Below are 26,827 nucleotides of genomic sequence, written 5' to 3' on the forward strand. Positions count from 1 at the left end.
ATTTTGTTTTGACTATGGCAGACCAACACGGCTACCTATCTGTAATTGGCAGATTTACATCTGAGTAGACCAGCGCAGGAGGAGACTGCATGGCCATGGTATAAACTATATTTGCATCGCTGCTCTTTGAAATATCCGGTCATTTCTGTAGTACCCCCTCTCCCCATTCAAAGTGCTCTTGGAAGTTCTTCTTGTTGTTTTTTTGTTTTTTAAAATGTATTTTTCTTAAAGATTTTATTGGTTTACAAAACTACTGTATGTGCAATGTCTCTCCCTCATTTCCCCCCTCCAAGAAACATTTCTTACAGGTCAGTTTCATTTGTTGAGACATTAGGAAGTTTTTATGTCCATTACTTAAGTTGCTTTTATTCCGCTTTTAAAAAGAAAAAAGGGGGGGGGAGCCAAATGTGGAGAAGACCAACTGCGGAAAAGAATGACAGCTTGGAGAAAGGATTGCAGTTTGGAGAAGACTTAAGCAGCAGGAATCCCCAGAGGCTCTTCCTTCTGTCTGGCATCACATTTCCCCCAGTTTTGCTTGTTGTAAGAACCCCTAGCCTGAGTCTCTTGCATGTGTGAATATCCTCCATCCTTGATTGGTGTGTGCATTGGGGTTAATCCTGCCAGGTAGAATAATTCCTTCACTCCAGCTTCTATTCCACTTTTGCAGGGTGGCTCTTCATTAGAGAGAAAACGGCCTTGATGTCGCATTTGGTTGGGAAACCTTGTTTCAAGCCATTAATTTTGATCCAGTTTTTAAAATCCTGGTATCCTTGTATTCGCTTATGCAAAGAAAAGATCCTGCACTGCGTGTCTCAGGCCTGATCGATCAACTTTGGCAGACGCAGTAAGGCTGTTGTTTAAAGAGAAAGTTAGCAGAGAAGCAACTCCACACGAGGCAGGCTTTGGAAGGTTAAATAGCAAAAGGTTTATTTGGTAACGCTCTGTCGGAATGCCACTTGACTCGCAAGGGCACGTCAATGCCAGCATTTTCGTTTTAAACAGTTCTCTCAAAGTGAGGCTCCACTTTCCCAAATGCCCCTGCGAGGCAAGGACAACCACCCACCCACCCACCAGCCTGGGGAAACCAGGGCTATGGACCACAGCATGTTCTGGTCAGGGCCTGCCTGTCAGAGCCAGCGTCACATGCCATTGGTTTGCCTGGGTGTCGAGGAAATACCCATCCATCTGCAGCCCTTGTATGCAAGAAAATGACTCAGGTGATAGAGAAAATTCTCAGGGAGAAATATCCATTGTTCAAGGCACAACCTGCCTGCATCCTTCACTTTCCTAACTTTGTCTATGGGGCCCGCCATTTTCAAGGGTTGCCCAACTGAGTTGCTGAGCAGAGATGAGTCGGAAGGGTTGGTGGTTTCTGTTTCGAAACATAGAATGATAGAATTGTAGAGTTGGAAGGGACCATTAGAGTCATCTAGTCCAACCCCCTGAAATTCAGGAATCTTTTGCCCAACATGAGGCTTGAACCCATGACCCTGAGATTAAGGGTCTCATGCCCTACCAACTGGGCTTTGTAAACACTTGAACTCAGGATGCAAGGAAGAAACATGCTAAGAGGAAGGCACGCTTGGCAAATCCACACCGTGATCAACTCCTACCTGGAAACCAATGTCCCCACTGTGGAAGGACGTGTGGATCCAGAATTGGCCTCCACAGTCACTTACGGACTCACTGTTAAAACCGTGTTTATGGAAGACAATCTTACTCGGCCACGAGTGATGGCCAAAGAAGAAGAAGAAGAAATTTTGGGGCTGGCGGTCCTTCAGTCTTGATTACCTATGTCAGCTTTCCCCAACTTAGTGCCCTCCAGACTCCAGCTCCCATCTTCTTCCCAAAGTTTAGGGATGGTGGGAGTTGCAACCCAAAACATCTGGAAGGCAACAAGGTTGAGGAAGGCTGTTCTTGAAGGGAAGCCAGCACTGTTTGTGTGAATCTGGTCCTTAGAATGAAGACAACGCCCTCAGCAGCAAGGCACCCACTGAACTCAGAAGCTAGGAGCCCAGATAACAACATTTATTTATTGTGGTGCTGGGCTGTCAAGAAACATTTTGTTAGCACCAATGTGGTGAACCTTTCGCCCTCCAGACATTGATGAACCACAACTCCCTTCAGCCCCAGGAAGCAGAGCCAGTGACCAGGGATGATGGGAGTTGTAGTGCAGTAAGGGGTTGCAGAAACATGAGGAGGTTCCCCATTCCTGAGTTCAGGGATGTTCTTGATGGATTTCATCATTTTATTAAGGGGTGTCCTTGTGGGGTTTTCTCTTGCGTGCCATTTTTGGATCCCTTGACTAGCTTGTCAGTCCTTGAGAGTGTTCCTGCCCTTTTAAGAGTTCTATGGAAGGAAGTTTTCTTTCCTGGGATAGGTGAGGCTTTACCCAGAAGAATGCTGCATTCATGGAAGAAGCCACAGCTAATGGCCTGGCTTCTTCCATGTCCATCATAAAGGGACAGCAGCTCTCTAAAGTTCTGGCCTTATTGATGGGATTTATCCCCACCCCTATGTTCAGCTTTCCTTCAACTGACACCAACTCCTGACAAATCATGGAAAATCCACATGCAGGTTAGTCCTTTGGTAATTCAATTCATACACTAAATATTGGCTGATAATCAAGAGGAAGGAAAAACCGACTTGCTCGCCTCTGGGCAGATGGCATTGCTTTGAACCGTGATTTCATGTGACTTCAGGACTCAGCCAGAACCATTTTTTTCAGTGTCAGGGTTTGACCCTGGGACAAGTGAAGGAATGAGGAATGAGTGTTTCTTTGTGCATGAGCAGAGTGCTGAATGGCTACAACCAGCCTCTGCACATCTGAGCTTAAAGGGAACGGCTTCTGGGAGAGGCATGTACAGGTGCGCTTAAACCAAAAGAGGTTGCTTTAGAAATTCAGCACCATTTCTGACATGTTCCTAATAAGTAGAACTTAAAAATATATGGATCTTGATGAGTGCCAAGATGGCAAACATAGTGCCGAAACAATGATGACGATGATAATATTGTCACGATTGCTTGAGGGGCTGGGAACAAATTCTGGGGCTGATTTATATCTAATCTCCCCAAAGGCCAGAAATCACAAGATAGTTTGAAGGCCAACGGCACGGAGGTCTGTGTCTAGAAACTCAAAACGTTCAGGCTGAAGAAAGTATCCACTAAGATCAGAAGAAGAAGGCAGTGGGAGTCTGAGAAGCAGCTTTCCGTCCAGGAAGAGGTCAAAGGGTCCCCCTCACTGAGCCCGTCTCTGGGACCGCAGTTTGTGCAGCCGCAGCTGGCGAAGGCGCAAGGCGAGGTCCTTGGGGACCTTGCCCCCTTTGGCCAGGATCTCCCTCAGCCGTTGCTTGGGTGTCTTGGTCAGGCGGAATTCACACAGGGTGGGGTTGTCCTCGTAAGAGACGCGGCAACTTCGGGTGACGGAATGGTAGCCCTCGGCCGCAGCAGTGACTTCGTACTCACCGGGGTTTAGCAGGCGCCAGTAGTCCCCGTCGAAAGCTGATACGGTGAGAAGGAAAGGGGAGTTAAGGGAAGCATCGAGCTTCAGGCAGATAAGATGGTGGTTCCCAATTTTTTAGGACAACCCCCACCCCATTCCATCAATTCATCCCCAGTGCCCCTGTGGGATGTACAGTGGTGCCCCGCAAGACGAACGCCTCGCAAGACGGAAAACCCGCTAGACGAAAGGGTTTTCCGTTTTGGAGGCGCTTCGCAAAACGAATTTCCCTATGGGTTTGCTTCGCAAGACGAAAATGTATTGCGAGTTCCTGCAGGTTTTTTCCCCTCCCCCCCTTTTCCTAAGCCGCTAAGCCGCTTATCAGCTGATCCGCTGATAAGCTGCTTAACAGCTGATCCGCTAAAAGCCGCTAAACCGCTAATAGCGCTAATCCGCTAAGCTGTCAAAGGGGCTTGCTTCGCACAGCGGCGTAGCGTGGGTTGTCAGAACCCGGGGCAAGGGAAGTAATTTGCGCCCCCTAACCCGGGGCAAGGCAAGTAATTTGCGCCCCCTAACCCGGGGCAAGGCAAGTAATTTGCGCCCCCTAACCCGGGGCAAGGCAAGTAATTTGCGCCCCACGCCGTGGCGCCCCCCCCACCAAGCCTCTATATTCTGCGCTTGTCAGGCTCGGCTGCTGGCCCTCCGTGGCCTGGCAACGGACTCAAGAGACCGGCCGTGGCGGCGCTGGAGGGCTGGTCTGGGGCCGGAGAGAAGCCTCGGAGAGTTCTCACTGCGTTGACCTCGCAGCCTGGGTTACCCTGCGGGGCTGTTGTGAAAGGCGAAGGCGAGCGGCAGCGTGGCTTGCAGCGGAGCAAAGGGCACGACCACGGCGCCGGGACGTGCCCTTTGCTTGTGCCCCTTTGCTGGGGAGGCTGAGAAGGGCGCCCCTTTGCTGCGCTCCCCCGGGAGGTCCCCCGGGAGCAGAGCCCGCTGCCTGCGCTGGCAAGGAGGATGAGCCCAGCTGGCAGGCCGGCCAGAGAGGAGCCTCGCAGGCAGCGAGTGGCTGGCTCCTTGCGGGCGGCGGCGGCGGCAGCGCAACTCCCTCCTGCCGCGAGAGGCGGGCAGCAGCCGGGCCTCGGACCTGCAGCCAGGAGCGCTGCCTCTTCCCGCGCCCCGAGGGCTCCCCGCGCCCAGCAACCCGGGGAAAGCGCCGCACTTCCACCACTGGCCCTGCTTCCACCACTGGCCCCTGAACCCCAAGGCTGAGGCTCATGGCGCGCACCCCGGCTTGCAGCTCCTCCGCCGCCCTTCCAATGGGGCAGCGGCCCGCAGGGACGAGCAGGCGCGCTCTCTGTCCCCAGCTGAAGCCAAGGGGGGCTTCTGGTAGCCCCGGGGTGGGAGGCGGAGGGGGGTCGCTGGCTGCAGCCGCCTCGCCTCGCCTCCGTTCTCCTCTCAAATCAGACACAGATGGCTGCTGACAGCGAGGAGAAGGGGCGGGGTCGGAGAAGCGCAGCGTGGGCAGTGGGAGGCGGCTGGGGGGGGCTCGCAAGAGAAGCGCGCCCCGCGGGACTGAACCAGGTTCCTCTCCCCGGCTCCCGCAAAGCGACGTGCCCGTCTTGTGCTCTCCGCAAAAGGCGCCAGATCAAAGCGGCAAACGGTACAGATCCACACCACGCCCCCCGCGGAACAGTCGTGCCCTCCACATCACAGGCAGCTCAGAGTTAAACTCTGCGCCCGAGGCTCTTCGGCAACTCCGGAGGCGGCGAGTGCGCCCCCCCAGATGTTGCGCCCGGTGCGGCTGGCCCCCCTTGCACCCCCCACGCTACGCCACTGGCTTCGCAAGACGAAAAAACCGCTATACGAAGAGCCTCATGGAACGGATTTATTTCGTCTTGTGAGGCACCACTGTAGCATCACTGAAGCAGCCAAATACAACAGTTCCTGCTTGCCCAGAGTGGACACACAGGAGAATGTTGCTCCAGCCAGGAGGACTTCCTGTCACGCCTGGTCTGGAGCATCCTCCCGCTGTGTGTGACAGCATAGATTGGTGTGACCCTGGCAGGCCCTATAAAAGGGCCAGTCATGCAGCCATCTTCCTCTTGACTCTTTTGTTCCCATCTCTTCTCAATGCCTTTTGCTGTCTGCTGGCTCTCAGCCAGCAGCACATGGGCTCATCCCTCACAGAGGATGAACCCACGCTTTTCTCTGTAACTGTAACTACAAGCTAAAGCCTGCCTTCAGGACCATACTGTGACCTGAATGTAAATAAACCTTATCATTACTCTTAAAAGAAGACTGTTGTGTCATTATTGTTTTTAAGAGGGAACTAAAGGGGACGCAGGTGGCGCTGTGGGTTAAACCACAGAGCCTAGGACTTGCCGATCAGAAGGTTGGCGGTTCGAATCCCCGCGATGGGGTGAGCTCCCGTTGCTCAGTCCCTGCTCCTGCCAACCTAGCAGTTCGAAAGCATGTCAAGTGCAAGTAGATAAATAGGTAGCACTCCGGCGGGAAGGTAAACAGCGTTTCTGTGTGCTGCTCTGGTTCTCCAGAAGCTGTACGCCGGCTCCCTCGGCCTACAGCCCTTCACCAAGGGATCCATCAGTTTTGGTCCTCTCATTTTCTCATCCCTCCCCCTGCCCCGCATGTTAGATTTGTGTGGATTTGGGGGGATCGGCCTTCAGATGTGAACTGTACCTGTCCGAATGTCATGGTTGATGCCATCCACCGAAATGATGGCGTCCGCGATGCCCTGCTCCGTGTCTTTGTCTCGGACGATGCCTTTGATGCCCCTTCGGGTCTGTAACGAGACGCCTGGTTAGCACCACATCTACTGAAAGGACCTGGCCTTTGAGACTGAGCAACCCAGGTGCCCAGCAGCAAACTGCAAAGAAATAAATCAATGGGGTGCCACCTGGTCTTGCCTCCCCCCCCAATGGCAGATGCCCTCTTCTTACCTGCTCCATGTAGACCAGCAGGGACTCCTTGTTGTTCTCCCATTCCCGGGGCAGCTCCGACTCGTGTGGGAACTTGTCACAGGACAATTCGATGGTGATCTCAAAGCAGTTGGTGTGAAGGTAACTGAAGTCGTTCATACCTGCAGGTGGAAAGATGCAAAGCCAGAGGATTTTTTTATTTTTATTTTATTAACATATAAAACACATACATATACATTTACACAATACACAATACACGTACACAACACACTACCTTCTTTACATAACATAAAACATACCTACATTACTCTATATAATACCTACCTATACTGTACATAATGGGACACGGGTGGCGCTGTGGGTTAAACCACAGAGCCTAGGACTTGCCGATCAGAAGGTCGGCAGTTCGAATCCCCGCGACAGGGTGAGCTCCCGTTGCTTGGTCCCAGCTCCTGCCAACTTAGCAGTTTGAAAGCACGTCAAAGTGCAAGTAGATAAATAGGTACTGCTCTGGCGGGAAGGTAGACGGCATTTCCGTGTGCTGCTCTGGTTCGCCAGAAGTGGCTTGGTCATGCTGGCCACATGACCCGGAAAAACTGCCTGTGAACAAACCCCGGCTCCCTTGGCCGATAAAGCGAGATGAGCGCCGCAACCCCAGAATCGGTCATGACTGGACCTAATGGTCAGGGGTCCCTTTACCTTTTTATACTGTACATATCAACATACCTACACACCCACCCCACATGGACACCCACCAAGTGACTTGACTTCCAGCCGTTCTTGTTACGCTACTTTATTTTTCCAACTAGCTTAAACACATTTCATTATCTCTTTAATATCTTCTTCTATCTTAACTTTACTCTCCTTTCACGCTAATCGTTTTTTGGATTCACTCAGTATCAGTCAGAAATTCTACTTTTCCCACATATATTTTGATGTATTCCTTAAAGCTACTGGAAACTCAGCAGAGGGCCTTCTCGGTAGTGGCGCCCGCCCTGTGGAACACCTTCCCATCAGATGTCAAAGCGATAAACAACTACCTGACATTCAGAAGACATCTTAAGGCAGCCCTATTCAGGGAAGTTTTTATTTTTATTTTTTATAAATTTTTATTGGATTTTCACATTTTATAACAACACACACACAGACATATAAATGATTTCATATCCTTACTTTCATAACCCTCTTTCCCTGACTTCCCCCACCCCCCCCATACATCCCAATTTCCATATTAAATTCAGCAAGTTCTTATTTCCTTCCCCAATCCTATTCTTATTATGTTTAAATTTAATTCTTTTTGTTAGGCCCAATTCAATAATCCTTTACTTATATACATTAGATCCTTATTCTAAGATCAATCAAGATTCTTATACCAAAAATTACCCTTTTTTTATATTAAAATGTGAATCAACATTATAAAGAAAAAAACCCAAAAATCCTAAAATTTTAGATTCTACTTTTCCCCTTCCCTCCCTGCCCAGGTATCTGTCCCTTCCAAAATAACTGTCCTCTTCTAAGATCTCTAGCCCGGATTTCTCACGTCGGAGGCCTTTAAGTCTATTTCAGTCTCTCCCTGCCTGTTCTGTTGGTAATCCATTTTATTGGTCTTCAAGTCTCGGGAGGTCTCTTCATCCTTTCTCAGATCAATCCTAGTTAGAAGGACTTGGTGCCAAGGTTCTGCCAAAGGTCCCCAAAGTCCCAAGTCATCAAATCCAGAAAAGAGGAGGAAGCCCCAGTTATATTTCTTTATTTTTTTAACTTCCCATATTTTATTGTGTCCAGCGGCTTCCTCCCTTGCTTTTCTCTCTCCATGACTTGTAATCCAAAGGGCTTCTCTGTTCCTTGGCTGCAAGGAGTCCTGTAAGAAATTTAACATCTGTACTTTCTCCCCTTCGACCTGTTTTTCCTCCAACTCCAAAGATATCTTTTCTGGTTCAGCTGCAGAATCTTCCAGAGTCAATTCCTTCCTTCCATCAGCAGGATTACTTGTCTTAGAGATCAAGGTCATCAACTGTTTATCCATAATCATAGCTTGCTCTTGTAAAGTTCCCACGAGAAAGAAGGCTCTTTCTATTTCTGCTAGTAGTTTTCCTTCTGCAGCCATTGTAATGTCTCCAGTCCCCTCTAGAGGGATTGCCATTGTTAAAGTTCTAAACCAACAGTCTTTTTAGCTCGTTATTTACTTTGTTTCCAACCACTTCTAGTTGAATATAACACTTTGTAAATCCAAGAGATATAAAGTAATACAGTTCTCTTAGTCCTGCCGTTTGACAGCTCACTTGACAGCTGTCAAAACCCTGTTCTTTCGCGCTAGGCTGATACAGGGTACTCCCGGGTTCGGGGGGGGGGGGTACACAGAAATTTTCTGAAACTCTCCTCTTTCCTCCAGCACAACTTAGAAAAAAAAAACGACTTGTTCACGTAAATTGATAAAATCTCTGTCAATCTCTAAAAGACACGAGATTATTTCTCTCTGATCTTAGGCTTTCGCTCCTTGCTTTAAATTGTCTGTATGAGGGGGGGTGCGGACTTCCCTTTAGCACATCCCCCCCGGTCGCCAGATTAGGGATAAAATTTCTTTTAAAGTTCGAATTTCCTTTACTCACGGGGTGTTTACTTTCGGTCCAAATGTCGGGAAGAAAGTTGACGCTCTCCGGCAATGGCTTGCGGCTTCACTCCACTGAGGTAGCGGTCTACTCTCAGCACCACGCCACTCCTCGTACCTTCTCCGCAGCCTTTAAAAAGGCTCTTTGACTGTCGAGGAGGGCGCTTAAGGTGCCCACCGAGTCACCAAGTCCACAGGTATCCGCACCTGTGGTTTCTAAGGGTCCCCGCGTCGCCGGCGCGGCAAGACCCGTTCTCAGCGGAGCTGATTCCCCCCGGAGCTCGGAGGGAATCCGCCATTAATCCGATCGCGTCAACCCGGAAGTCCCTCAGGGAAGTTTTTAATGTGAGACATTTTAGTGTATTTTTGGTCTCTGTGGAAGCTGCCCAGAGTGGCTGGGGAAATCCAGCCAGATGGGTGGGGTACAAATAATAAATAGTAATAATAATAATAATAATAATAATAATAATAATAGTAATTAAAGATAGCCCACTCCTTAGTCACTTTTTGCAGCATATCTCCTCTTACCCTCCCTGTTAGTTTGGCAATATGAAAGTAATGCACAATTCTATGATTCTAAGGGAACATAAACTGAAATATGGTGTCCATGAATAATATCATCCCACTGGGGACAGCAGGGTTCTGAGATAACATGTGGGATCCCCACCCCCAATCCACTCACTTCCAGGCACCGTGTGCCAGTTCGCCCCGTTGATGATGTTGCCTTCCCTCATGAAGTCATCGTAGTGGCAGAGGCGCCGGTCGTCGTCCACCATGGCCAAGTTGGAGGTGGCGTAGACTGTTGCGAGCCACCGGAAGACGGCGTCGTCGGCTGTGGGCGTCAGCTCCTGGGCCTTCCAGTAGGTGCGCGTCATGTCGAAGGGGTAGGTAACCACCAGCTCCCCTCCGTGCAGGTTGGCACTGAGCATGAAAGGGTAGCGCTGCATCCAGTTGATGACTGCCCGAGTCTCTGGGGCCACCTGTTGCGGCAGAAACAGGGTTAGTATGCTTGGCGCTGTGGGTTAAACCACAGAGCCTAGGACGTGCCGATCAGAAGGTCGGCAGTTCGAATCCCCACGATGGTGTGAGCTCCCATTGCTCAGTCCCAGCTCCTGCCAACCTATCAGTTCGAAAGCACGTCAAAGTGCAAGTAGATAAATAGGTACTGCTCTGGCGGGAAGGTAAATGCCGTTTCCGTACACTGCTTTGGTTTGCCAGAAGCGGCTTAGTCATGCTGGCCACATGACCCGGAAGCTGTACGCCGGCTCCCTCGGCCAATAAAGTGAGATGAGCGCCGCAACCCCAGAGCCGGCCACAACTGGACCTAATGTTCAGGGGTCCTCATGTTGCGTCTGCTTCAGGTTGCATTTTTTTGGGTTGCGGACTACCGAAACCCAGAAGCACCAGAACGGGTTACTTCTGGGTTTTGGCAGTCGCGCATGCGCAGAAACGCTAAATCACGCTTTGCACATGCGCAGAAGCACCGAATTGCAAGGTGCGGGTTGCAAATGCTGTGGATTGCGAACATGCATCCCACACGGATCACATTCGCAACCCGAGCATCCACTGTACGTCCCTGGTTACAGGTAGCCCGGTCACGGGGATTCAGGCATGGCGTTTGCAACTGCGCCGATGCTGCTTGTGCTTTCATGCCGGGGTGCGTGTGGGATGCCTGAGGAGCGGTGCAAGGACGGCCCTACTATGAGGCAGAGTGAAGCAGCTGCCTCGGGCGGCAGATGCTCAAGTGCAGGGAGGAGATGGAGACAGGAGTGCCCTATATCCCCTTTGCTTTTTTGCTGAAGAATGCAATGAAATTAATGAACTCTTTCAGAAGACCATGGAGGGTTATGTTATCCACAGACTCCAAAGGATTCAGAATCCTTCTCTCTGGCAAGTCTCCCAGTGGTTCGTACAGTGGAACCTCGGTTGTCAAATGTACAGTGGTACCTCTGGATGCGAACAGGATCCGTTCCGGAGCCCCATTCGCATCCTGAGTAGAATGTAACATGCAACTGCGCGTGCGCGGGTCGCGTTTTGCCACTACTGCGCATGCGTGTGACGTCATTTTGAGCGGATAGGAAGTTCCTATAGAGGGTGGTGAATACAGCACAAGATATTATGGGCTGTCCCGTGAATCTACTGGATGAAATAGCGGAAGAACGTTGCCTCAGGAGAGTGAGGAAAATTCTCAGGGATGATTCACACCCTGGCCGGCACTTTCTTGATCTTCTGCCCTCAGGCAGAAGATATAGAAGCATGATTAGTCGCACCAACAGGGTAAAGAACAGCTTCTATCCATGGGCTGTTAGGCTGCTGAATGGAAAGATAACAACAGGGCAACTGACTTTTGGGTTTGCTGGGTGTGCGTCAGTAAAGGAGGGGAATTAAGACAAAGAGAGCTGAGTGGGGGGTGCTCGTGTAATCTCACTGTATACAAGTTGTACAAGTGACAATAAAGTATTTCAATATTTCAATTTCTGTATGTGAGAAGACGCCATCTTGCCCTTCACCTCTGGCAATGAAATCTCTTGAGCCGGCCCTGAGAGGACATCACTGCTGCCACTGAAGGCTTGGAGAAGGCATGCAGGCTGATGTGGGGCAGATGTGAGCTGTGCTGGCCTTAAATATGACGCCAACCAGGACTCATCTGCCCATACCCGAGGGTCAGAGGGATGGGGGCAGATCCGTGATGAGGCTCACCGTGGCATTGGGGAAAGTGTAATACTCTGGGATGGGGATGTAGTGGTTGGGGAACTTATGTGGCACCATCTCGTTGTCCTCTGCATCCCACAGGGCCGTGTTGAGGTCAGCAAAGTTGTGGTTGAGGTCGAAGCCTTCGTATGTCCACCGGCCCATCGCCCAACCGGAGAGCTCAGAACCCTACATGGGAAGGAAGGGAAGAACGTCAGGGCATGGCTTTGCGTGGTAACCCCTTTCTGCCTTCTCTACTTGGCTTCTAGGGACACGGGTGGCGCTGTGCTCTAAACCACTGAGCCTCCTGGGCTTGCCGATCAGAAGGTCGGCGGTTCAAATCCCTGCGATGGGGTGAGCTCCCGTTGTTCGGTCCCTGCTCCTGCCAACCCAGCAGTTCGAAAGCATGCCAGTGCAAGTAGATAAATAGGTAGATAACCTTCCCGCCGGAGCGGTACCTACTTAACTACTTGCACCTATTTATCTACTTGCACTTTGACGTGCTTTTGAACTGCTAGGTTGGCAGGAGCAGGGACCGAGCAATGGGAGCTTACCCCGTCGCGGGGATTCGAACCGCCGACCTTCTGATCGGCAAGTCCTAGGCTCTGTGGTTTAACCCACAGCACCACCCACGTCCCACCTTCCGTCTTAGCCAGGTTTTAAACTGCCCCGCACGTGACATCCCAGATGCCCTTGGAGTTCCAGTGGAGAACCCAGAGGTCAAGCTCACCGAGAGAGGCACATCATGCCGCACCCATAGGTTGACCATAGCATTTTCTTGCACTCTCCTGCCAACATCCCTGCACCAGTGCCTCTGCTCCACCCACCAGTTTGTAGGCCGTCTCGTAGCCGTCCGGGTTCATGGAGGGCAGCAGGTGGATTCGGGTCTCCGTGACCAGGCGTACGATGCGAGGGTTGCCCTGCTTGTACTCGTGGCAGAGGTATTCCATCAGGTTGAGCAGCAGCTCCCGGCCCAGAGCCTCGTTGCCGTGCATGCCAGCGACGTAGCGGAACTCGGGCTCCCCTGGAGAAGAGTGCAAGAGAGCATGTCAAGAAGGCTTTCCAGAAGGGAATATTGAAATCAGATGAGAGCGGGTTCTGATGACTTTCCAGGAGGGTATACTAAATCGAGAAGAGCTTTTCCCCACCCCCCTAGATTTTATTAAAGTTTGAAAAAGGGTATTCAAAAGGTTGGGATCGAAGGGTGCATGGCTGTTGTGTTCGCCTCATGCTACCCTGCCACAACGGGCTGGAAGTTCGCTCAGGTTGCAAACATGATCCATTTGTGATGCATGTTCACAACCTGCAGCGGCGTGTATGCGCATGCGTGGGTTGCGATTTGGCGCTTCTGTGCATGGGCACCGCCGAAACCTGGAAGTAACCCGTCCCGGTACTTCCGGGTTTCGGCGGGTCCGTAACCCAAAAAAACACAACCTAAAGCATCTGTAACCCAAGGTATGACTGTATATGGGCAATCTTTCTGGAAGATATTTGTATTTTGTGGTGTTAGTGATCTGACATGGTTATCCTTCCTTTCCCCTATCTTTTATTAAGCTCTTTGACGGCATCAGAACAGCCTCTAATGTCCTAATCTGTTGGAAGGGATAGTGATGAGTACCTTCTTTGATGTTGGACATGGTTTTGAGAAAGTGAGGCATTGGGAGAAGGTGGTTAATGAATAATCTGCATGGAGCTAGTGATCTGCAAGCCACACAGGTTTGCTGTCTGAGGTCCACCCTTCTGGCGGTTTCCTCACTGCGAGAAGCCAAGTTACAGGGAACCAGGCAGAGGGCCTTCTCGGTAGTGGCACCCGCCCTGTGGAACGCCCTCCCACCAGATGTCAAAGAGAACAACAACTACCAGACTTTTAGAAGACATCTGAAGGCAGCCCTGTTTAGGGAAGCTTTTAATGTTTAATAGACTATTGTATTTTAATATTCTGTTGGAAGCCACCCAGAGTGTCTGGGGAAACCCAGCCAGATGGGCGGGGTGTAAATAATAATTCTGAAGGGTGTATGCCTGTTAGGTCCTCCTCATGCTACCCAGCTGGTGCCCCCCAATAAATGTGCCCAGGGCCATCGCTCCAGCAGCGCCCCAAGATACACCCCGGCCTTGAAGTAGCAGACAAATCAGATAAGAGTGGCAGATCAGGATGCTTGCAAAGGCTTGTCTGAACACAGAGTCATTCTAAGCTGCTATGAAATTGGCACCAATGAGGCTAAGCTCCTTCACTCACCAACTTCATGCTGTCCAGGATTGTCAGAAATCTCCATGACATACATTTTCAGTCCCAGGTAGCTCTTTCCGATGCTGTATACCCGGGTGATGTTGGGACAGGCGTCGTTCACCTTCTTCATCAGCTGCGCGGGGGGAAATGTCACATGTCATTCTCCCAGTTCTGGTCGCCGCCATCAAGGCCAGCACAAGACATTTTGCTGCCTGAGGCAAAGGGCAAAATGGCGCCCACAATGGCCCACACCCGTTCCACATACTGTGGAGGGCACCAATCTGGGCACAGGGCACCAATCTGAGGGGGTGCATAATTATAATGATAATAATACCTACCTTTATACAGGTACCTACTGAAATAAAAAAATTAAGGTCTTATATATATAATAAATGTTCATAAATGTACCAAGCAAACATGTACATAAATATATAAACCTCATGTCTGAAGCAGCACAGGAAAACAGCCATGAAGCCATTTTTGGCTCCCAAACTGACCAAATGTTTTCTCTGCAAAGTCAAAGGAAAATGGAAACGCCTCCCCGTTGTCTTTTCCTTCACAAATCCTGTCTTAAGGGTATGTCTATGTATGAATAGGGTGAGCCTCTGACCTGCCTCAGGAACTAAGGTATTTATCATTACAAAAGACTGGCCAGGCTCCCCAGGGTGTCCAATCAAGTAAGCGTTAACAGGTAACCTGCCAGACAGGAGGTAAACAACGCACTCAGATTTCTGCTGTAGACCGCCCTATCTGTGATGTATCTGGGGGTAGTCTTGGACTCCAGGCGGGCAATTTAAAATGTCTATATAAGGGTGGGCACACCTTGGTTCAGGTTCCTCCTCCTGCCCTGCGTGTGAGGGGAGCACCCTGTTGCAACAGTTCAATAAGGATCAGGCTTACGAGCTGCTTTGCTTCTCAATATTCTCTGGTTGGCCTCTGTTATTTTCTCTGACCGATGGAGAACCTGCAAAAGACTCTATAAGGACCCTTGTGTCTCCCATAAGGGAATAAGGGCAGATTTTCGTTTATTACAATACTCAAATTTAGGCCCCTAGTCAGGCAAGTGATTGGGTTGTGCTTCCAGATCAAGGACATGGGAAGTCCCACACAGAGTGCATTGCAAGCTTTTCACAGCCCTAGAGATGTTTCTTTCTCTGCGTCTTGCAACCCACCTTCCTCATGTCCTTGTAGTTGTGGTGCCTGAAGTCCAATTTGTCTGTGGTCACAGGCGCCGCGTCCCACGAGTAGATGTTGTTGGGGTCTGGAAAGACAAGAGGGAGAAGGATGACAAAGCTTTGGGTAACACATTTCACTGGCTGCCAAGCTGTTTTGGCAACAGGGCGGGGGCAACTAGAGCGGTTGCTTGGATGGCAGGAAGGAAGGAAGCAAGCACTTTTTGGTAAAGCGAGCGACTCGGCCCCAACCAACCAACCAACCAACCAACCAACCAACCAACCAACCAATACAGTCGTATGCAGGTCCCAGGACATAGGGGGGAAATTGGTTGCCTTTGCTTTTCGAGGCGATCCTCACTTGCTTTTCCTAAACAAATATGCAAAGCAATCAAAGAGCTATCTTTAACTCTGCAAACTCTGTTCATTCCTCCTCTTTCTCTGGGCACCATAAGGATGTAAGAAGAGGCTGCTGGATCAGACCAACGTCCCGTCCAGTCCAGCGTCCTGTTCTCACAGTGGCCAGCTGGATGCCTGTGGCAACCCATAAGAAGGATTCAAATGCTGCTGCCTCCAGCTGTGGAGGGCAGAGCGTACAGTGGTACCTCAGGTTTAGAACTTAATTTGTTCCGGAGATCTGTTCTTAACCTGAAACTGTTTTTAACCTGAAGCACCACTTTAGCTAATGGGGCCTCCCGCTGCTGCCGCACCGCTGCTGTACGATTTCTGTTCTCCTTAAATAAATTTTTATTAAGATTTTAAAGGTTACAAAAAGAAAAAGAAAAGAAGACAATCAAAGAAGAAAAAGAAAAAACAATACATATCCTCAAAAAAACAGAAAAAAGAAAAATGAAATAAAAAAAACAAGTCAAACCTTTAACTCACTTATTTACATTCACTTATTTCCTTGACTTCCTCACGCCTCCCATTTTTGTATTCTAATTCAATTAAATATTCCCGCAAATCCTTCCAACTTTGTTTTTATCCTAATAATTTATCTTAACATATTATAATTTTACCTTCTCTCTTTCACCAATTCATTTTTACTTAATCCTTTATATCCTTTCTGCTAAAACCACATAATTTTTTTCCCCCAACATCTTTCTAACATTCCTTAAGTTTACAATATTTCTGAAGATAAACTTTAAATTTCTTCCACTCTTCTTCCACCAACTCTTCTCCTTGGTTTCGGATTCTGCCAGTCATCTCAGCCAGTTCCATATAGTCCATCAGCTTCATCTGCCATTCTTCCTGGGTGGGTAAATCTTGTATTTTCCAATACTTTGTGATGAGTATTCTTGCTGCTGTTGTAGCGTACATAAAAAAAGTTCTATCTTCCTTTCGCACCAATTGGCCGACCATGCCCAAGAGAAAGGCCTCTGGTTTCTTCTGGAAGGTATATTTAAATACCTTTTTCATTTCATTATATATCATCTCCCAGAAGGTCTTAATCTTTGGGCATGTCCACCAAAGGTGAAAGAATGTACCTTCAACCTCTTTACATTTCCAACATTTATTATCGGGCAAATGATGAATTTTTGCAAGCTTGACTGGTGTCAAGTACCACCTGTAAATCATTTTCATTATATTCTCTCTTAAGGCATTACATGCCGTGAACTTCATACCTGTGGTCCATAACTTTTCCCAGTCAGCCATCATAACATTATGTCCAACATCTTGTGCCCATTTGATCATAACAGATTTAACCATTTCATCCTGTGTGTTCCATTTCAACAGCAAGTTATACATTCTTGACAAATTCTTAGTTTTAGGATCTAACAATTCTGTTTCCAATTTTGATTTTTCCACCTGAAAGCCATTTTTCTTATCCAGGTTGATTCCTGTTCTCATCCTGAAGCAAAGTTCTTAACCCGAGGTACTATTTCTGGGTTAGCGGAGTCTGTAACCGGAAGCGTATGTAACCTGAAGCGTCTGTAACCCGAGGTACCACTGTAGTTACTGTGGCTAGCAGCCTGTGATAGCCCTCTGCTCTGTGAATTTCTCTTCTTTTCTTTTAAAGCCATCTAATCCAGAAAACGGCAGCTAGACTGGTGACTGGGAGCGGCTGCCCAGACCATATAACACCGGTCCTGAAAGACCTTCATTGGCTCCCAGTACGTTTCCGAGCACAATTCAAAGTGCTGACTTTTAAAGCCCTAAATGGCCTCGGGCCAGTATACCTGAAGGAGCGTCTCCACCCCCATCATTCAGCCCAGACACTGAGGTCCAGCTCCAAGCCTGGAGCCAGGAGTGCCCACAAGATTCGAACACAGGACCCTCACCTGGCACTACGCAACCCAGGACCTCCAGCCTGAGGCAGATGGTCCCATTCTCAAACCACGTTTGGGGGTTGATGCGGATATATCGGGCCACCACTGAAGTGGGGAAGAGGCCAAGGACCGGCGTCTCGGGGTCCTTGTTTCCGGCGAAGACCTGGAGCGGGTGAGAGAGAGGGAGTCATTTTGAGGCTACCCATCCAGCAAAATAGAATCATAGCATTGTAGCGTTGGAAGGGATCCTAAGGGTCATCTAGCCCAACCCCCCACAATGAAGGAATCTCAAGCATCCCTGACAGATGGCCACCCAACCTTTGCTTAAAAGCCTCCAAGGAAGGAGAGTCTGAACAGCTCTTGCTGTCAGAAAGTTCTTCCTGGTGTTTAGTTGGAATCTCCTTCCTTGTAACTTGAAGCCATGGGTTCGAGTCCTACCCTCCAGGGCAGGAGAAAACAAACTTGCTCCATCTTCCATATGACAGCCCTTCAGATATTTGATGATGCCTCTCCTATCTCCTCTCAGTCTCCTCTTTTCACTGGCTGCTGCTGGAGTAAAGGGTCAGGTTTAAGGTGCTGGTTTTGACCTTTAAAGCCCTATGCGGCCTGGGACCCACGTACCTACGGGACCGCCTCTCCTGGTATGCCCCGCGGAGGACCTTAAGGTCCACAAATGACAACACTTTGGAGGTCCCAAGTCGCAAGGTGGTTAGATTGGTCTCAACTAGGGCCAGGGCCTTTTCAGTACTGGCCCCGACTTGATGGAACACTCTGTCACAAGAGACTAGGGCCCTGCAGGACTTGACATCTTTCTGCAGGGCCGGCAAGATGGAGCTGTTCCACCTGGCCTTTGGTTTGGACTCGGTCTGGCCCTTATGTTTCCCTCCCCTTATGGTCTTGATTTATCAGCTACTTTAAAATGAGGCTGCATTTTAAATTGTATTTTAAATTCGTCCCCCCCCTCTCTTTCCCCCCTATTATGTTTTTACTGTGATTTTATTGGTGTTAGCCGCCCTGAGCCCGGTTCTGGCCGGGGAGGGCGGGGTATAGATAAAATTTATTATTATTATTATTTTCCAGGTTAAACATACCCAGGTCCTTCAACCGTTCCTCATAAGGCTTGGTCTCCAGACCTATGTTCCAGACTTCTGTTGATGCAACCTAGAAGAGCATTAGCTTTTTTTGTTGCTGCATGACACTGTGGACTCATGTTAAGCCTGTGGTCCGACTAAGACCCCTAGAAATTAAGCAATGAGTCTGGTTCTCTGGAACAGCTTTGTAGTTTGACACAGCTGGAGGGCACCAGGTCAGTGAAAGCAGCAATGTGTGATCGTATCTTGAACCTGGGGCCTTGTGCATGCAAGGGGAGGTGCTCCTGCATATTTCCAGGGCTTCAGCCAGGAGTCCCTGTAATTCAGCATTTCCTACACTGACTGGCAGCAGCTCTCCAAGATTTCGGACAGGTCTCTCTCTGCCAAAGGTGCCCGTGGGTAATGAACTTGAGATGTTCTGCATGCCAAGCAGATGTTCTGCCACTGAGCTACTGCTCCCTCCCTAAAGGGAGGCAGTGAGGCCCCTGGTTTCCTTTGGCAAAAGGGCACAGAGGCCCTTGATTTCCCTTTGGTTGGCTTGGCACATCCTGCTGGCACAAGACCCAGGTTTGGATCTCTGCAGCTGCCCTGGTGCCAAGACCCAGCTCAGTCAAACTATTGTTCATTTGCTTCTTAAGGACGGAGGGTAGCTCTTAATGCTGAAAAAGCCACATGGAACACTTCAGGTTATGTGTACACGGCGATGTGTGCATTGCCAGCCTTGCAGAAGAAGTGCCAGAATTTGGACAGGGTAAGGGATTCTGAGAATCGCAGCTCCCATTGCAATTATAAGAAGAAGAAAAGGAGTTTCTATGTCTTATGACCTCCAAGGAAAGCTTGACAAAGTTCAGGCAATGCCCTGAGGGCATCTTGGTTAGAAAAAAAAGACACAGAACTGGAAGCAACCACGAGGGTCATCTAGTCCAACCCGCTGCAATGCGGGACTCTTGTCCAACTTGGGACTCGAACTCGCGACTCTAAGAGTCTCATGCTGTACTATTAAAACAACACGCAAGAACTAAGATAACAAGGAAGCAGATCCTTAACTCAGAGCCCCACCAATTTAATCAACCAAAGCTTTTGAGTTGATTAATCTACTAATTCAGACTCACAACTTTTCTGGCTTGGGATTTAGGGCTTCTCAAGGCTGCCTGCTCCTAGGCCAGTCTGCCCATTTGTGAGGGTTGTCATCTATAAAGCCAATTCTTTGGCTGCTCACTGCTCTCTGCAGTTAAAGTGGGTGATGGTGGCTGAAAGTCAGGTCTTCTTTGTGGTGGCACCCCAACTCTTGGATACTCAACTGATACCAGAGAAACTGGCATCGTAAGTCCAGACAATCAGAGACCCCGGCACCCCAATCCAGCCAACTGGAGAGCCTGGCATCACCTAGTCCGGCCAATCAGAGACCCCAGCACCCCAAGTCCAGCCAATTAGCGAGCCTGGCATCACCAAGTCCAGCCAATCAGAGAGAGCCAGGGATTCTAGACCCAGGCAATCAGAGAGCCTGGCATCTCATCCAGGACCCCTGAGGATCCGAATGGACTCACCATCTCCTCACTCCCATTCATGCATGGCTGCCAGCTGTGAGTGTCGTTGCTGAACTGGATCTTATACGACGTCACCCAGTCATATCTGATGGAAGAAAAGCAGACTGAACAGGTGAATGCACAAAGGTAAACCAGTTGGGGGCGGGGAAATCTAATGAACCCCTCGGAATCCCTTTCAGCCCAAGTTCCACATTCGCTCATGGGGAAACATCCCGGGGCTTACGTCCAAATGGAGTTCAGGCCTTGTGTGATGACTCCGGTGAAACGGGTCGGCTGCCGGGCATCCACCTCCAGCCATTGGTTCTTGTTGTCATGCCCAGCGCACCAGCCGCCATCGTAGAAATCGCCATCGTTGATGCCGGACTAGAGCAGAGGAAAGAAGAGGAGTTGGGGTTTTGGTTGAGGATGCAGGATGCAATCAAAGGAGTCTTTTGCTGAGAGCAGAGATCGGGTTCTGGCAGCTGCGCCGGCAGGGAGGGTGTATGTGTGACAGGGGCCAGCCATACAATTGCAACAACACATTTAGTGGCACCACTGGAACTGAGAGGCGCACTCCGGGTTCCTCTGCAATCTTGCAAGCAATGTTGCAAATGCACACAGTCTGTGTTGCGAGCCAGGATGCTCTAGACCGGTGCAATATTCCTGGGTTGCGCTAGCTTACCCTGAGTCATCCCATGGGTTCATCTGGCTTGGCATCTTCTATAAGTAACCAAACAATTAAACCCCTGTGTTGCAAGCAATTATCAGTAATATCCAAGGCAACACAATGACCAAGTACAACAATGCAATATCAATATAAACTCTTTACAGTGGTGCCTCGCAAGACGAAATTAATCTGTTCCGTGAGGCTCTTCGTATAGCGGTTTTTTCGTCTTGCAAAGCAAGCCCATTGACAGCTTAGCGGATTAGCGCTATTAGCGGTTTAGCGGCTTTTAGCGGATCAGCTGATAAGCGGCTTAGGGCTTAGGAAAAGGGGAAAAAAGGGAAAAAACCCCACAGGAACTCGCAAGACATTTTCATCTTGCGAAGCAAGCCCATAGGGAAATTCGTTTTGCGAAGCGCCTCCAAAACGGAAAACCCTTTCGTCTAGCGGGTTTTCCGTCTTGCGAGGCGTTCGTCTTGCAGGGCACCACTGTAAACTCTTTATATAATCTATACGGAACATTGAACAATATCAAAAACCCAATAAACAGAAATCTTATAAATCTCTGAAAGTCACAAAATGTGCACTCTCGATGGATTCTCTTGAAAACATAGAACCAAATAGGCATAAGTCTTATAAGTCTCTGAAAGTCTTTGTAGACTATGAAAGTCTCTGAAAGAAGCAATGGGTCAGATTCTTATCTGGCGAAAACAAGCCGTAAAGCTTTGTTTTATGACGTCCAACGCTGCCAAAGTGGTCCGCAAACAGATGTAGTGAACAGTGATTCCAGATATATCCCCTGTTTCGTAGAATTATTCTTCAGCACAGCAGAAGGATACAGAAATGCTTCATAAACCCGTCTATGCTATGGAGCAGTGGTCATAAAATTATGTAACCACTTGGGTCATCGTATTGCCTTTGATATTACTGATAATTGCTTGCAACACAGGGGTTTAATTGTTTGGCATCATCTATGGCAGTGGTCCCTAAACTTTCTCGGGCCACCGCCCCTTGGTTCCACAAACTCATCCCCAATGCCCCCGACCCTATAAAAAGCATTCTTCAAAATTGCAGTATGCACAACCCACTAAGGAAAATAACACCAGGGGTCCGTGGGAAGCTTGGAAGCAGGACCCAAAACAGTGGCATAGCATTGTTTGCTGGCACCCGGGGTGGGTGCACAAGCACTGGGCAGGGAGGGGCGCCAGTCCATCCCTCTCTGCCAATGTGGCCCCACCCCCATGGGAGCAAAGCAGAGCCATGCTGGAAGAGATCATCAGGGGGTTTGGGTTGGGTGTCCATCAGTATGCAGATGATACCCAGCTCTACCTCTCTTTCAAATCAGAACCAGTGAAGGTGGTGAAGGTCCTGTGTGAGTGTCTGGAGGCGGTTGGAGGATGGGTGGCGGCTAATGGATTGAGGCTGAATCCATTCAAGACAGAAGTACTGTTTTGGGGGCAGGTGGCGGGCAGGTGTGGAGGATTCCCTGGTCCTGAATGGGGTAACTGTGCCCCTGAAGGACCAGGTGTGCAGCCTGGGAGTAATTTTGGACTCATAGCTGTCCATGGAGGAGCAGGTCAAATCTGTGTCCAGGGCATCTGTTTACCAGCTCCATTTGGTATGCAGGCTGAGACCCTCCCTGCCTGCAGACTGTCTCGCCAGAGTGGTGCATGCTCTGGTTATCTCTCGCTTGGACTACTGAAATGCACTCTACGTGGGGCTACCTTTGAAGGTGACCCGGAAACTGCAATTAATCCAGAATGTGGCAGCCAGACTGGTGACTGGGAGCGGCCGCTGAGACCATATAACACCAGTCTTGAAAGACCTACATTGGCTCCCAGTACGTTTCTGAGCACAATTCAAAATGTTGGTGCTGATCTTGAAAGCCCTAAACGGCCTCGGTCCAGTATACCTGAAGAAGCGTCTCCACCCCCATCGTTCTGCCCGGACCCTGAGGTCCAGCGCCGAGGGCCTTCTGGCAGTTCCCTCACTGCGAGAGGCCAAGTTACAGGGAACCAGGCAGAGGGCCTTCTCGGTGGTGGCACCCGCCCTGTGGAACAGCCTCCCACCAGATGTCAAAGAGAAGAAAAACGACCAGATTTTTAGAAGACATCTGAAGGCAGCCTTCTATAGGGAAGCTTTTAATGTTTAACAGACTACTGTATTTTAATACTTCGTTGGAAGCTGCCCAGAATGGCTGGGGAAACCCAGTCAGATGGGCGGGGTATAAATAATAAATTCTGTTCTATTCTATTCTATTTTTCCTGCCTGCCTGCACAAGAGGAAGCCTGGCTGGCCGACACGGCCCTTGGTGGGTGGGGAGGAGCAACAGGTGTGCATGGGCACCTGGTTTGTGCCCGCTCAAAAATTGTGCGCCCGGGGCCATGCTACACCCCTGGCCCAAACACAAGAGCAACTCTGCCCTCCTGCAATGTGTGATGTCACAAGCCAGAGACCTGCACCCAGCCCACCTTGCTCTCCCCCAACTGCTCCTCCTGTTGGTGGATGAGGGCACTGCAAGCTGTATGTGTTCACCTGTATGTTGAGTCTCCCACGATGGGGTCCGAGGCCCATTCGCTTGTAGCTAGAAGCACGGAGCTGGAAGTCCTTCACCCTCAGAGACTCGAGGCCCAGCGGGGGGCATTCTGGTTAGAAATGGGAGAGGAAGAGGAGGAGGAGAGTGAGAGATGGAAGACAGAGGGGGGCGGGAAATCAACAAAATTCTTGATATGAGGATTTCTTCCCAAATGACCCCCCTTTGCTGGTGCCTGCGAGATGCCAAACATATCTTGGAAACTGTGGTCTGTTGGTGGTGCTAGGAATGGTAACTCTGTGAAGGGTTCTCCACAGTTCCCAGGATTCTTTGCGGGAGGGCACTGATGTGCTATAAATGTTTGGTGTGTCGTCTTCTTTGGCAATCACTCATAGCCAAGAAACATTGTCTTCCATAGAGTATTGTTAGCCAAGAAATGGAAACAAGAAGAAATTCTGATAAAAGAAGAATGGCAGACGAAATTACAGTGGTACCTCAGGTTACATACGCTTCAGATTACAGACTCCGCTAACCCAGAAATATTCCTTAGGTTAAGAACTTTGCTTCAGGATGAGAACAGAAATCATGCAGCGGCAGCAGGAGGCCCCATTAGCTAAAGTGGTGCTTCAGGTTAAGAACGGACCTCCAGAACGAATTAAGTTCTTAACCCAAGGTACCACTGTAATGGACTATGCAGAATTGGACAAAATGACAGGAAGGATTTGAAACCTGCGGAACCAGAGATTTACAGAAGATTGGAAGAAGTATATGAATTATTTGAAGAGCAACTGCAATCAACAAATTATGCTAGTAGGACTACAAGAAGTTTTGTAAGGAGAAATATATGAAGTGTTACAAAGTAGGAAAAGATAGAGATATTGGTTATGATTTTGAAATGTAATAGGGAAGACAAGAAATGCATACTAAGAGATTAGAGTGGAAAATTTTCAGAGAGGATTGATGGAAGTCAAAAAAATTGAATAAGATGTAAAAGTATGTTTAATTACTGTTGAAAATGATATGTGTCAGGGGTTCAGGAGCAGAGACACAGGAGATGGAGCAAATGGAGAGTGAGGAGGAGGAATCCGAGGGGGGTGTAGGCAGTGACAGTGGTCAGAGAGATTCCACGAGTCTCTCCAGCGAATCGGAAGATTCACAGAAAGGAGCGCCGATGGCCAGGGCAAGGGGGGTGCCAAGGGGGAAACCCCAGAAGGAAGGGGCCAGCGGGGACTCCCTGAGCAGCAGTTGGAAATCAGGACCAGCTTCCCCACCAGAGCGCAGTGGGGGGGGGGAGGAGTCCCAGGCATCGGGACCAGTGTTCTCACCACCAGAGAGAGGAGATGAGTCAGGATTGACCACGCCTCCATCGGAGAGCGGGGAAACGGTCAAGAGGAAAGTCACCGGCTGGGCGCGCGCGCCAAGTTCAAATGTACAGGCGAGCGGCACAGCAGGTAGCCCGGATAGGGAGCCAGGTCCTAAAGCCCGCCGGAAGGAAGGGCAAGACTCAGGGGGGTCAGCGTCAGAAGAGTCCAGGAAGGAGGAAACCCCAGGGGGCAGAAGGACCCAGAGGAGGAAGGAACAGCGCAGGAGGTGGAGCTGGACTAGGATCTTAAACTGGTGCGGAAGGGGTAGTGACTCAGAGGGGACTTCGCCGATCTAGAGCCAAGACGTAGGGCTGCACGCTCTGGGGTTTGAAATGGAAACTAAACTTCAATAAAGACTCTTGTACATTACATCAACCGGGCGTTGGTCCTCTGTGAGCTGGGACCTAGAGGCAGCTCTGACAATATGTTAAAAAACTAATAAATATATATGTGTGTGTGTGTATCTATCTATCTATCTATCTATCTATCTATCTATCTATCTATCTATCATCTATCTCTATCATCTATCTATCATCTATCTATCTATCTATCTATCTATCTATCTATCTATCTATCATCTATCATCTATCTATCATCTATCTATCTATCTATCTATCTATCTATCTATCTATCTATCTATCTATCATCTATCTATCTATCTATCTATCTATCTATCTATCTATCTATCTTGTCTTCCATAAACATGGTCTTAACAGTGAGTCCATAAGTGACTATGGAGGCCAATTCTGGACCCACACGTCCTTCCCCAGTGGGGACATTGGTTTCTGGGCAGGAGTTGATCACGGTGAGGGTTTGCCAAATGTGCCTTCCTCTTAGTGAGTTTCTCCCTTTTGTCCTGAGTTCGAGTGTCTTCAAAACCCACGACACCTTTGGTAATGGCTGTTCTCCAACTGGAGCGCTCACAGGCCAGTGTCTGCAATTGGTAAATTTGATGTCTCTCCACGGGGAAGAGAAATAAGTTGAAATCCAAGCCCATGTGAAAGAAATTGAGCGGAGGGGTTTGCTCCTGCCTGTCTCTGTGGGAGCCTGCAATTGTAAGGGGCCGCCGAAACCGCACCACTGTTTCTTCTACGAGTCTCTTGGATGAGTCAAAAGCACCAGAGCACAGCCTCGGCTTAACCCGATGAGAAGCCTGACCGCACTCTTTGAAAGTGGGTCTACCCCCCCTTGCACTTCTCCACAGCAGCCAGGAGATTATTTGTGCAGAACAAGCAGACTGAAGCAATCAAGAGGCACGTGGGGGGGCCAGGATTTGGGGTGTGAGTGTGCATGGATGTGTTATAGAAAAAAACCTCTCCTTTTCCCTTATGGGTTATCCAAGAGCCCCTATAGAGTCCTTAAGTGGGTTCTCTATTGGTAGGAGAAAATAACAGAGGCCAACAGAGAATATTGAGAAGCAAAGCAGCTAGTAAGTCTGATCTTTATTAACCTGTTGCAACAGGGTCCCCCGCTTACCCCACTCAGGGAGTGAGGAGAGGAACCCTGAACAATGGTGTGCAAGCCCTTATATAGACTTCTGAAACTGCCCACCCTGTAGCCCAAGACCACCCACCAAAACATCATGCATACATCACAGAAGGAAGCGGTCTACAGCAGAAATCCTGCCTGCCAGGATACTTGATAATGGTCACTGATTGCATTACCTGGGCAGCCTGGCCAAGATGCTAAATACTCACACAAATACATCCTTGAGACAGGATTTGTGAGCAAAAAGACAATGGGAAGGCTTTCCCCATTTGCAGTGGTGTCCAAACTTTTTTTTAAAGAGGGCCAGATTTGATGAAGTGAAGGGCCGTGAGGGCAGACCAAAGGGCTGACCAAAGTTATTAACCTGTTTTTAGGATTGCAGTCGTTGAACTTTTTTATGATATTACACCAAAGTTGCTGAGCTTTTTTTAGGATTGAAGTTGTTGAGGGATTGTTGTAGTAGTTGTTTAGTCGTGTCCAACTCTTCATGACCTGTGATCTCAGGATCCTTGTCCTCTACCAGGGATTTCAGACATTGAAATTCGGATTCATTTGGAGTTTTTTGCATATCAGGGGTAATAAATATTGAGCATATATCCCCGTAGAAACGGCAGCGTAACAAGGCATGAGAGACAGTTTCTACCTCCATCAAGCCACGGGGCAGACTTGTTCAGCGTATAGTTTACCCTCAAATCTGCCCTGCAATAAGGCAGGTGGCAGCACGTTGAATCTAGCAAGGGCAAATGACTGTCTGTATTTAGATATTCGTAATTTTGACAAATAATTTGCTGGCGTAAATCTTCTCCCATTATCTTTTATTGCTG

General features: G+C 49.1%; 1 protein-coding gene across 1 annotated transcript in view; it reads right to left on the bottom strand.

The window, feature by feature from the left end:
• Window positions 1-901: 901 nt before the first annotated feature.
• CPXM1 (carboxypeptidase X, M14 family member 1) overlaps window positions 902-26,827 on the bottom strand; it is a 34,980-nt gene continuing 9,054 nt past the window's right edge. The window contains exons 3-14 of the mRNA XM_081876809.1: window positions 23,154-23,263; window positions 20,199-20,338; window positions 19,976-20,060; window positions 17,350-17,500; window positions 15,068-15,156; window positions 13,905-14,028; window positions 12,496-12,692; window positions 11,678-11,857; window positions 9,660-9,957; window positions 6,394-6,533; window positions 6,134-6,236; window positions 902-3,501 (exon numbers count right to left, since the gene is read on the bottom strand). Of these exons, the coding sequence (XP_081732935.1) occupies window positions 3,239-3,501; window positions 6,134-6,236; window positions 6,394-6,533; window positions 9,660-9,957; window positions 11,678-11,857; window positions 12,496-12,692; window positions 13,905-14,028; window positions 15,068-15,156; window positions 17,350-17,500; window positions 19,976-20,060; window positions 20,199-20,338; window positions 23,154-23,263 (1,880 nt within the window). The 3' untranslated portion in view covers window positions 902-3,238. The remainder of the gene's footprint in view (window positions 3,502-6,133; window positions 6,237-6,393; window positions 6,534-9,659; window positions 9,958-11,677; window positions 11,858-12,495; window positions 12,693-13,904; window positions 14,029-15,067; window positions 15,157-17,349; window positions 17,501-19,975; window positions 20,061-20,198; window positions 20,339-23,153; window positions 23,264-26,827) is intronic.

The sequence above is a fragment of the Podarcis erhardii genome (genome assembly GCF_964252035.2).
Source record: "Podarcis erhardii genome assembly, chromosome: 9".
In the NCBI taxonomy this organism is placed as follows: domain Eukaryota; kingdom Metazoa; phylum Chordata; class Lepidosauria; order Squamata; family Lacertidae; genus Podarcis; species Podarcis erhardii.